At 34.1% G+C, this 12631-nt stretch overlaps 2 protein-coding genes across 6 annotated transcripts in view; one reads left to right on the forward strand and one right to left on the reverse strand.

Moving 5' to 3' along the window:
* Nucleotides 1-1084: 1084 nt before the first annotated feature.
* Nucleotides 1085-12631, reverse strand: part of LOC122008136 (testis-expressed protein 10-like) — a 42533-nt gene continuing 30986 nt past the window's right edge. Inside the window, exons 17-22 of one of the 5 annotated variants that reach the window (XM_042563743.1) lie at nucleotides 8245-8390; nucleotides 7946-8086; nucleotides 5838-5988; nucleotides 4430-4569; nucleotides 1421-1516; nucleotides 1085-1343 (exon numbers count right to left, since the gene is read on the reverse strand). In XM_042563743.1, coding sequence (XP_042419677.1) covers nucleotides 4568-4569; nucleotides 5838-5988; nucleotides 7946-8086; nucleotides 8245-8390 — 440 coding nt within the window. In that variant the 3' untranslated portion in view covers nucleotides 1085-1343; nucleotides 1421-1516; nucleotides 4430-4567. Of the gene's footprint in view, nucleotides 1344-1420; nucleotides 4570-5664; nucleotides 5989-7945; nucleotides 8087-8244; nucleotides 8391-12631 lie in introns of those variants that run through there. The other 4 variants (XM_042563741.1, XM_042563740.1, XM_042563739.1 and 1 more) reach the window with 4 other exon arrangements.
* Nucleotides 2409-2801, forward strand: LOC122008138 (auxin-induced protein 15A-like). The gene has a single exon (XM_042563745.1). It carries the CDS (start codon nucleotides 2409-2411, stop codon nucleotides 2799-2801), a length of 393 nt encoding a protein of 130 aa, XP_042419679.1.

Consider the following 12631-nt stretch of genomic DNA (forward strand, 5'->3'; position numbering starts at 1 on the left):
TTCGCTAGCTGTAAAAGCAACCGAAAAGCATCCAGTGGACCAGAGAGCTTTGTTAATGTTATCAAATAAATAAAAATTGTAATCACATCAATATCGATACAGACGACCAAAAAAACTCTAGACAACTGGAGGAGTCCTATATAAAGAGTTTCGAGACAAAGGTTGAAAATCACTCATTCACTCTATCACTCATTCACTCATCTCTTAATCTCTTGTGCTTGTGCACTAAGTGCTCCTTCGTCTTCTATGTTGTGACACACTGCAATGTATACTTCATTTCTTATTGACAACAGCTAGAATAATATTTTTATTTATTTTAATATTGTCTTATTTGCATTATTGTCCTTAAACTTTTTAGATTATGATTCTGTAAAATTTTGTCATCCAAGAAAATTTTAAAAATAAAAATTTTATTTTATAACTACTACATGTCTATGCTTCTAGATTGATTGATCGATTCATATTTAAACTATTAACTAAATTTATTGCATATTTTTATTACCTTTGTTATATTTGATTGAATCAATCTAAGTAAATTTTATTATCACTGCACTAAGTTTGATTGATTCAACTATTTTATTTACTATAAGTTCATTTTAAAATTTATAACATTATTCACCCCTTTAACATTAAGTTTAATCCTACAATTTAAAGAGAAAGACTATCTTTGGTCCAATCGAAGGATGATAACATTTGAAATTTTGACATCATAAGACACATTTGCTTTGATGGCCAAGCTCACATTCGTGCATGTCTTCTTTGTCATTGTCTCTCTGTCAATGGGCTCTTCCTCAACAAACTATACCAAAAACTCATTTCTTAATGGTAAAAATTTTGATTAATTTAATTTTTTACCCAATTAACTAATATTTTATATGTTCATATGTTCAGTTTGCTCAATTTTTATTTAAAAATTCAATGAATTTAGTTAATTAAAAAATTTAATTTGTTCGATTTTTATTAATTCATTTAGATTGGGTTTAAACCAAATACTCAATTCTACTTAAGAATATGAATAAACAAAAATATTTTAATCTAATGATAAATATTTTCTATCAAAAATCAAAATTTCAAAAAAAAAATGTACGAAGTAAAGATTCATAACTTGCAGAAGCACATGTCGTCTGAACCTTACAGAAGCACTTCTCAAGTTGCAATAACTTTAGTGACTTCACGAGGCATGTGGATAGTGTAAGGATGCAGAGATTAAAAAAAACAAACTGCTCATCTCTTTCATTTATTATTAACATTAAGGATGCAGAGATAATAACTGTCTCCAACTAAAATAACTACAGCATGAGCTGATAGCTGACATGACAGTGCTCGGATTGGCAGCAACAACACTACAACAATTGCATTGAAGATGAGAAATAAATTGCTTCAACAAATAACACAAAGTGCAGATAAAATAGGCACTGACCTTTCATTTATTTCAGATTCTTTATGTGACAAAACTCATAATGGCCATATTTCAATTTCAGTAAAGATACCTGAATCTCTTGAAACACTGTCAACTCTAAAATGCACCAAGATCAATCAAGATTTTTCTAAAAGCAATTCAGTATACTCTTCAAATTATTAGTTAGTGAAAATAATATAAATGTGATCTACAGTAAACTTGGTATAAAAAATGGCTTTCATATAGAAATATATTATGATCAATCATCATTTTTATATCTTAATGATTATATGGTGGTTGATGGAGTAGAAATAAAATATATAATGCACTAGTACTAACCATGTTCACCTGCCAAATGATTAGATTAATGGACTAATATGTAAGAACAAAAATGAAGATCACAGTTTGTGAAACAGAAGATAGCACATGAAGTTTGCTCATTGTCAAACTGTCATGTTCTCCTAAGCACACAAATGCATTAAAAACAAATATAAAACAGACAAACAAATATCCCTACTGCATTATGAAGCGAGGAGCAATTATATTAAATCAAATTTAAAACATTAAGATCGTAGATGCTTAGGATGGTGAAGGACATAAGAAAACAATAGCAAGTACCAAAAACTGCATCTGGAGAAGATTGCATGCATATTTGCTCCTAGAGGGGAATCAATTCCATAGACCCACATGGGAATCCTTTGACCAATCCATATGATTGTGGCAATGATGAATAGATCGTTAGAACTAGTTTTATTTTCCTTGATGTAAATATGAACCAGTTCAGTTATGTAAGAACAATTCAAAGTAGATCTAGTGGTTGTGTGAAGGTAGATTTTCTGCAATCATGAGCAATAAGGCCAATAAAATATTGCATTTGTTAATAAAAGAAATGCAAAAAGGTAGTTGAATTGTGTCTGCCAGCGCCTATAAATTCTCATACAACTGAAGCATCATGACACAATCACAGTCCTTACCTCCATCAGCATTAGTCTGAGCCACCACGAGAAGCATGGATTCGAAGAAGCCCAACAAGATCACAGAGGTGGTGAGGCTCCAACAGATGCTGAAGAAATGGAAGAAGCTGACAGTTTCTCCCACTGGCAGCAGCTGCAGTAGCAGCCAGAAGAGCATCAAGTTCCTGAAGAGGAACCTCTCCTTCTCCAGCAGCAGCAACAGCAGCATACCGAGAGGGTGCCTTGCTGTGTGTGTGGGAGAGGAAATGCAGAGGTTTGTGATCCCAACTGAATATTTGAGCCACAGGGCGTTTGAGATTCTGCTGAGGGAAGCAGAGGATGAATTTGGGTTTGAGCAGGAAGGTGTGCTGAGAATTCCATGTAAGGTATCTGTGTTTGAGAGCATAGTGAGGGTTGTGGAGGAGAATAAGGAAGAGTTTTGCTACTAATGTGCGATAGGAAACCTATGTTCTTGTTTGTGTGGTATGTGGATGCAAGGTGAGGGATGACACTTCTCCCCCCAAAAATCTATGTTCTAGTCCTGTGTTTTCTTTCTTTATTTCTGATTATGAGTGGACTTGGAAAATTGCAATCTTTCGACATACTTCTAATTTATAAATCTTTCTTCTCTATTATACAAAGAGCACTGCATGAGCAATGAAACAACCGAGAAAATATTCTGCAATAGCTACAAAAATCTCAAAATCGTCAATGTGTCTTCTAAATATATAATAAATTATGAATTCCAATCTTATGTGTTTTGCAAACCTATTGAAACTACAACAAGAATTCCAACTAGCACTATTGACTGAACTCTTTCAACCTTTACCTTATCCTCTTGACCTTTATATGACCTCTCTATAGACTGGGTATTGATTTTGATTTAGAGTTCTAAGAAAGCAGTCCAAGACTCTGTCTAGGCATTGTAGATAAGGGACCATATTACATCTGTGATATATGATCCTTTAGGACATCCAAGCACTTAAGCAAACGGAGTAGACACATGCATGCTAAGCAGACTATCTATAAAGTCAAATTTGGAAGAAAAAAAATGGTTTCGTTCATTTAATTATCTAAAACTACGGACTTCTATGATGATTTTTTTCACTAAAAATGATAATTAAGGTGATTGTGAAACACTAAACCATGCTTTAATCTGGTAGCATGTAACTAACTTGCAATTGTTAAATCGCATATGCCCTATAAAATGGGTTGATCATCCCACATCTGAAAATTCCTTTTAAAATTTGCTTTGATTGGTTGTAATATATTTGGTTGTGAAAGGCACCGCCCAAGTTTCACATATGGCTTGGATATCCTTGGTTAGCATAGTCATACAAGAGTATTCCTAATGAAGATTCCAAATCAGCAGTATTTGTGGCCTTTGTAAGAGCTACTCAGAATCATGGAAACACTAACTAAATGCTCTTTAACTCAATTTGGCAAGAACAACATCTACTCACATTTAATTGTCCAAAATATAATACTCAGGGCAATCCAAGCGTGCAATATCTAATCATTCTCTAACAAGTTATGGAAGAATAGGAGTAGATGAATGAATACATTGATTTGCGAACTGCACAATTTTTTTCCCATGTCACAAAAAAATGCAAATGTTAATCGTCTAGATGCAGAAAAAAATAATGCAATAACAAGAAACAAAACACAGGGAAATATAATACTTAATATTAATACACATAAAATATGTAAATAAAATAAATATTCACATAAATAATACTTAATATTAACACAACTTGCAATCAATATTAATGCCTTACAATTAACATTAATAGAGCATAAATATTAATGATTATCAGTATAGCATTAAAAAAAATAATAAGACATTAATGTGACTTAAAATATTGATAAATCTTCTAAATATTCAATCAATTGCTTCCTACTGGAAACTGACATACTTGACTCGAATAACATAGCCCATACATCAAACACCAAAAGCATAAAATTACACGAGTTTGAACAGGAAACATGAGAAAAATAGATTTAACTAGAAAATTTAGAATTACAAAATTGCTTATCTATGCATTGTTTTTTCCTTTTCTATGAGGTAAATACTCACACTGACACCCATGTACTCTTTGAAGATTAATTGGATTATGAATTTTTTATCCACAGATCACATATGCTACCCTTCATTTTATCAAGACCACTCTGTAATCTGCCTCTTTCTTCATATGAAATGTTATGCTTATTTGAATCCTGCAAATACAGATAGATAAATCAGCCAACAGTTGAACACCAAAATATTGATTGTACATTGATAAATGTTTCATTATATATTCAAAGAGTGCACTATCATTGTCTTGATCTATGTTACTCAAACACAGGAATCTCACAGGTATGGATTCAGATGTCAGACAGATGATTTCTTTGAAATGGGATCACAAGAACTCAGCAAAAAAGAAAGTATAAATTTTGATTAATAATCAAGAATAATACGTTGGGTTACATGTTTAATGTTCAAATTTTGTTACTCAATCAACTAGTACTGAATTTGAGTTATTAGGGTTTTATTTGGGACCAATTAGACTTGATTTGGATCCAACTAGAGAATTTATGAACTCCTAACAAACATGATCAGGCTTGAATTGGTTGGAACTCAAATCAGATTCAATTTGAAAGACAAGCTGAGCCTGAATCAGGTGTTTAGTTGTTGAACCAAACCTGAACCAGCACTAAACTGGTCCGGTACAGAGAGGGGAAAGGTGTCCAGGATTCATTGATATTATATGAACCAATATAGTTCTGCCATTGCAACCTTCCCCACTCTCAATTGTGATTCCAACTCCCCTCGCAATCTCTCCCCTTCTAATAATGTGCCCTTCAACATTCTCACAAGAAGAGGTCGAGCAACCCATAGTATCCCATCCTGCACAAGCAAGAGTTGCCCTCTTTTGTTTCTTCTTCCAATTTTCTTTACCTCCTATTCTCACATGAGACTCCTATTCTCACTAGAGAAAATATATGAGTTTGCCTCATTGTGCTTGTTTTCCATACCCATACTCATGTCATGTCGTATCAACATGTAGCCAAGAGAGAGTAGCAATCCATAGTAACAAAGCTCATGGTAGCATATCCCATGTGAAGTAACTAAAACTAGCAAATGCGAATTAAGAAAAGTTGTGATATTTTTTGACATAAATTTGACTTGTCCATGTAAATGTGGTTTTGAAATTAGCCAAACAGACTTGTGAATGTTCTTAAAACACAACATAAATTGCGATAGCACAACTAACAATCAAGTTCATTGATGAATGACCAATTACTTAAGGTACTAGTAGAATCTTAAGTTACCAATAAGTTATGCATGATCAGAAGAGTATGATCAATTTGTGCTTTATTTCTTGAAAGATTTATGTGAAGTCTCTTATGACTAAACATAAAGCTGAGGATGTGTAACACTGCATTTATTCTAATTGAGATATCCATTCCATATTTATCATCAGATTCATAAGGAAGCAATATACAATCTTCTGAAACGAACTGATTGAGTAACTTCAACACAAAAGGTAAGACTTTGCCGCTCGCAATCAACAGTACAATGCAGGGCTTCAGAAAAAAATCAAATGTAGGGATCCCACTGAACCGACAAGCCACATCAGGATCTTCAGACATAGACTGTGTCAAAGCAAGAGAAATTAAGTACCCAAAACAGAAAAATTTTAGAAATCTAATGTGCAGTTAAAAACTTGTTGAAACAAGAACTTCAGTGTGTTATTTGAATGCAAGAGTTTCATAATCAAGCCTTAAAAAATACCACTTTCCAAAAAGCATATAACTTCAACAAACATAAAAGTATGAAAGAGTATGATTATATTTGGTTATTTATCAGAATAGCAGAGAGTGGATTTTAGGGTACCCACAAATTTTTCAACTACCAATATCTGCTTAGCAAATCCAAATCTAAACCTGTCCCATACCTGTGATGGGTACTACTTAGTAGTCTACCTGTACCCATCTCATCACTACCCATGAGCACATGAGCACCCAACCACAACTGAACCTAATAGAATTTAACATATTTTAATTTAATACCTCCAATGTCAAAAATAATAACAAATTGAACCACCAAAAATAATTAAATCTGTCATCAAAACAGAATATGTATTAAAAAGTATGTATATCAATCTCTAACAATGAAATGCCGGTAAAATCATATAGTCCATCAAATTTAAGTCAAACCTACATGATAAATCTTGTAAATATGCAAAGATACATATCTACATATGACCTGGACCAAGTATACACTTCAAACTGATCCATACCCATGATAGGAATCTATCATTTAACCCAAACTCATCCATTTAATGAGTACCCAAACCCGATTGGACAGGTGAAGTAGACATGGATACCCAAAAAATAGAATACAGGAACACTGAGAACTGAATAGAGAATTGGTTTCACTGAATTGCAAGAAAGATTAAATCATGTGCTCTGACAGAAGGATGCTAGTTTGGATAATTCCAAAAAGAACTCAGATCTAAAGACAAAAAAAAAAAGAAAACAGAAGTATCCTAATCCCAATAAGTTAAGCTAACTGATGTTGGTGGCATTGAATTCACAAAGCTTCAGGCAAGCTGCCCTATTCAGGTTGGGGTTAAATAAAAAATACTCCATCGGTTGAAAGGCAAGCAATCCATCTAAATTCTTACTCACTTTGGCTGGTAGTCTCCTTGCCTCATGACACAAATACCAGACAATGATCATTTAAACCAAGTGTATAGAAACATGGAGGGAAGGTAAGCAATAGCTAGTGTGGCACAATGTGGACATTGTGCGGTAGATAAAGAAAAATGTCATATTTGACACACATGAAGTGCCCAATAGGATAGATAGGGTGTTGTCCTTAGTACAAACATTGAGAAAATTATTCATAAATTATAGGACAGACCACAACTCCACATAAGAGGCTAATCATTTTTGGTTAGTAGTTCCAGGCTCCCAGTGTCCATGATAAATTGAATCAGATAAATAATACATGTTAATGAGAAAATCAATTAAAAATTAATTTTATATTATATAACAGATCTCAATTTGAATGTTTTCTTCAGCATTCTCTACAAGAAATTCATAAGCAAACATTTTATATTCAGCACCAAGTGTCATGTGGTTCAATGTTAGCAACTTATTCGACCACATTGGTCATGCACGAATTAATCTTGAAAGCCATGAAAGATGCAATGAATTGGTCCAAGAATAACTGAGTTTTAATATTCTCATGTATAACGATGTATATTAGTGGTTTAGTCCTTTTGGTTTGGTCATTAAATGTTTATTGGTGAGGTTTTTATGACCATAGAAGTAGTCATCACATGCATTGTTTCCTTAGAACGACTATAGTTGATTGAGTTACACTGGAGAGAACTGAAAACACAGACACATATATATATGTGTATGTATGTATCCCTAACACTATTATTGGCGTTTGAAATTTATTATGATTATTTTTGACATTCCTAGTATCAAACCATAATTTTCCATCTCTCAAACTAAGCTGAAAATATTTCTAAGTGTGTGCATGTATGTATGCACTATAAATAACAAGAAAATCTACAAGCACTAAGCAAGCACATACTGATGCTGTATCAACCATATATCGACAAAGGATTTTGCTTAAGTCACCAATATCCTCATCGGAAAGTTTAGTTAGCCTGGCATCAAGTGCAATGATCATTCTGAGCATACCACGGAAATTGTCCATAGGAGGCTTTAATAACTGCAGAGGTCAAGCAAACATCACATAATAAGGACATAATTTTTGCTGGAAATAGAATGTTTTTTCTATATGACAAAAGTCTTCAACCGTGAGGTAAATGCATAAGGGATGGAGAACTAGAAATGCAAAGAATAAGCTTATGAAGAAAGCCAACACACCATCTCATTTAACATGTTCTTGAAAAGCAACTTCAGGACAATGCAACTGTCACCAATCTGACCAAGGCATTCAAATACTGCATCTGTGATGGACTTAAAGGTTTTCCGATTTGAATCTTCCTCAAAAAAATTGGCAAGAAACCTTTCTGAAATGAAATGCAATATGTAGCAATCAGCATAGTTGGAACAAAATTTAAATGACTACTTATTGTTCCGAGACATTTCAATCATCATTAGAGAAACAATATACTGTACTCATAATATTTGCAAGTTGAGAGATAAAATTAAAAAAGTATATAGAATTTTACAAATATCCAATCGCTATTTGAGACAAACACAAGCCATAATAATCAGTAGAACAAGTGATAACTTTGTTTCTCATTTCACAAATTATCTAACAAGTAGAACATTAGTTTATATCCATATTTCAATTTGACGGAAGTGATAGACTAATATAACTATGTATTATACCAATAATTGTTATGCCTTCAATTAGATTGTTCCTATACTACTTTGTACAAGCCCCCGAGTATTCAATAAAGTTGAGCACAATCTTTTCCTCCACCTCTAACAATGTCCATAATGCTAGACCATGTTGAATGTTACTGATATCTACTGGTTAGGAATACAAACTGGATGGGAATTTGCAGCCTTCTGTTAAAACAAGCAAGTCATGATGAGCATATTTCCTACTGCTGCACTAGGTGGAACACGTACAACACTAAATTAGCTGTCTCTAAGAAATTGTGCAGAATATGGCTAGGCTGTTCATTAGTTGCAATATAGTATCTGTTCTCCATGAACCAAGATGATCAGGTTTGAAACCTTTAGCGTATTCAGTTTTCAACTGGAACAATACAACTATGGTACTATGTGGTATCGTGCGAATATAATTTCAAGATTAATTCTCTGTAATAAAAAAAATACAGTGTGGTTAACAATATAGACAATTAATTATAATTACTAATAAGTTATCAATTAATTATAGGGTATTAATTAATTACAGAACTATATAATTATACATAATTAATTACATATAGTTATAAATTATATATATAATATCAATTAGTTAAATATATAACTAATACATATATAGTTATAGTTAACAACATATAATTAACTATATAATTAATTATATATAGTTAATACATATTATACTCAACTCTATCCCTATCACTAATTAGAAAGGAAAATAAAAGTTATGGTCACAACTCCATTGCACGACTACAGACGAATTAATCACTACCAACCACCAAATTGAGACCATCTTAGCTGCTTTCTTCTCCTCCGGTTTCCCCTTCATCTGTGGCCCAATTCCTTGGCAAATTCACCTAGCATTCTTCTACACCTATCTTCAAGGTATGTCATCTCCTCTATCTTCCGTATCTTCCTTGTCTCTTGTTTCGCTTCCCCATGAACAGAAACATGATGCCGAGTACTGTTCCGTTTTCCGCCTAGTTCCATGTATCAGTCAAATAATGAAATGAAATTTTTTTATCACGACGCCTAGCATGACAGGTCAACAATCATGACAAATAATAAGGAAAAAAGACAAGTTTCTGACATTACTATTTTACATTGCTTTATTGTTTGGATATATGGCCTGTTATTGCTGTTACACTATTACATTGATAATGCGGTCAACTCAATTGACTACATTTCCTCCTTAAATGAACCTGAATGGATTGATAATGCGTTGACACTGCATTGGAGGTATGAACCTAACAAGTTTATTCTGTTCACATCAAATTTTTCTGGCAAACAAATGAGCCTAGACTATAATTTTATCATGGTCCATCAGGATTGAATTGTATTACCTACATAAGATAAAGAATTTAAAGATGATAATTATATTTCACAAACAAATTGTTCTTATTACCAAATGGGACTTAAAGAGTTCAAGATGGTTCTCATATCAACAGAAAAGACAATAAATATTAATTCAAAAAGAATAATAGGTCCCCAACCTTCTAAATTTGGGAAAATTGAAGAAGAAGCCTCTTGTGATGCATGACTCATAAAAGTTATTAGTTATGTTATAGTCAGTGTTGTACATTCATGTGGGACAAAAACATCAAAGGTGATGTTGTGCACTATGGGAATTAGTAATACACTAGTTAGTGTTTTGTGAACCCACAGTGACTCCCTCGCAAGTTTTCCCCTTTGGTTACTTCTTCCAAAACCCACATCGAGTGGCAAGCAGAACAAATTCCTCATTATACTCACAGCTGATAAAAGGTACAGGTGCAGCTAGTGCTCAAAATCCTCAATCTCATTCCTTTACCACAGCCTTGAGTGTTTGCTATGCAAACCTACGGGCGGACGCACATTTGAATTCCTGGCACAACATACTCCCATGGCTCCATAGATCGGCTAAAAGTTAACTTGATGATAAAAGGGTACCCTTAAATATGTGATGTTGACTATACTGACATATTTTCCTCCTATCACCTACGATTGCTACGGTGCATCTTCCTTTCACTTGGCGGCTATATTCCAACATACAATAATATATCATCAAGAATATGCTTTTATTCATGGTGGTCTTACTAATAAGGTATACCTACATCAATCTTCTTTTATTTATGGTAATCTTGCTAAGGTATACCTACATCAATCCCCTAGGGATTTTGCTCAAAGGGAGAGTGGTTTTGCATATAAATTGAAAAGGTCTTTATATGAGTTAAAACAAACTCCTAAATAAGGTTTGATAAATTAAATCTTTTTTCGAAAGTGAATCAAATCATTCAGCTTTTCACCTAATCCATCTGAAAATTATATCCTTCTCTTTTTCTTTTTTTTTTTCTTTTTTTTTCTTTTTTTTTAGGTATCCAGTGAAAATTATATCTTTCTCGATGTTTATATAGATGGCATTAACATAACATCAAAGCTAATAATACTGCAGGAATTAGAAGGATGAAACTTATCCCCATTGGCACTTTTAAACCAAAGAATTATGTGGTCTTGAGTATTTCAAGCCATACAAGTTGCTTGTTCAGAAAGGGCTATTTAAGTGAAAATATGTGTTTGATGTGTTGAAGAAGCTAATGTGTTAAAATATTATCTATAATAAGTATATAAATTAACACAAAATACTACTTTATATATAATAATTATATAACTTAACTATTTATTAATTTAATTACTAATTTAAATAATATATATTTAAAAAATAATTTAAATAATTATGTAAAACAGTAAAAAATACAAAATAATTTATTAAAATTATCAAAATATAAATATGATCTTTTAGAATTTTTTTTTAAATTTTTAAATAAAACTTAAATCGATAAAACTAATTTTCAAAATATTAATTAATATTTTTTTAAATTTTAAATTTTTGTTATATTTTATTGGGATAATTTAATCGGAGTTTAGAAAAGTTTGTTTAGAAAAGTTTTCAATTAATTAAATAAATGCTGGGATTTATTTTCTTGTAAACTTCGTGAAGAACAGCAACGCAAACACATGGACCCTGCACTGGAAGGCTCCCGCGAGCAAATGCGAGGCAGCGGGTGGCGGCGGAGGCGGCAGGCGAGACCTCCAATGGTGGCCGGTGAGGCGTCCGACGATGGCAGGTGAGGCATTCGACGACGCTTCCACCTTCGGCCTCACCTGCGACACCTCCGAATCTTCTGCAGTTCTACAAAGATGATCAAAGGTGTCGGAGGTATCTCGCGACGCCTCCGGTGAGTCTCAGCTCGCATTCAGGGTAAATTAAACTCATACCTGTTCAGAGAGTGACGCTAGCTGCCGCCTCGCAGCTGCCTCCCCGTTCGTCAGTTGCCTTCATCTGCCTCGTGATTCTTGGCTGGCGACGCATGCGACGCGATTCCTCCTGTTGTCACTGTGAAGAATGCAGTGATGCACGAAACAAAGTGGCTCACGGTGCCGGTTTAGTACGTCAAGCGGAATGGCAAGTGTCATCCGTGTCGAGCGACATGGAACGAAATTTTGATCCTTGGTGTTAAGTACTAAATCCATTGATTCTCTCATAGATCTAAATGCCAAATAAATACAAGGACAAGTGGAGTCTAATCAACAGGAGCAGTGAATGAAATGTCGTTCCGAACCGCCCGGCACAGACGACTTTTAAAGTTCCACCGTGAAGGCGAAATCGACACATCACGCGCGCGAGTCTCGACGTTTCTGGCGGATCCTCCTCGACATTTCTGGCAGAGCCAGAAGCATCGCATAACGCCTCTAGCACCGCCGTAAGCATCACGTAACGCCTCTAGCGCCGCCGTAAGCATCGCGTGACGCCTTTGGCGCCGTCGAAAGCGTCGTCGGACGCCTCCAAAGCTGTCGAAGGTGTTAGGACCCTTGGCGGCCGGCTAGAGGGAGGGTGAATAGCCGCTACACAAATTAAGCAAACAAACCTTTCTCG

Source organism: Zingiber officinale, chromosome 8A (genome assembly GCF_018446385.1).
Source record: "Zingiber officinale cultivar Zhangliang chromosome 8A, Zo_v1.1, whole genome shotgun sequence".
Taxonomy (NCBI): domain Eukaryota; kingdom Viridiplantae; phylum Streptophyta; class Magnoliopsida; order Zingiberales; family Zingiberaceae; genus Zingiber; species Zingiber officinale.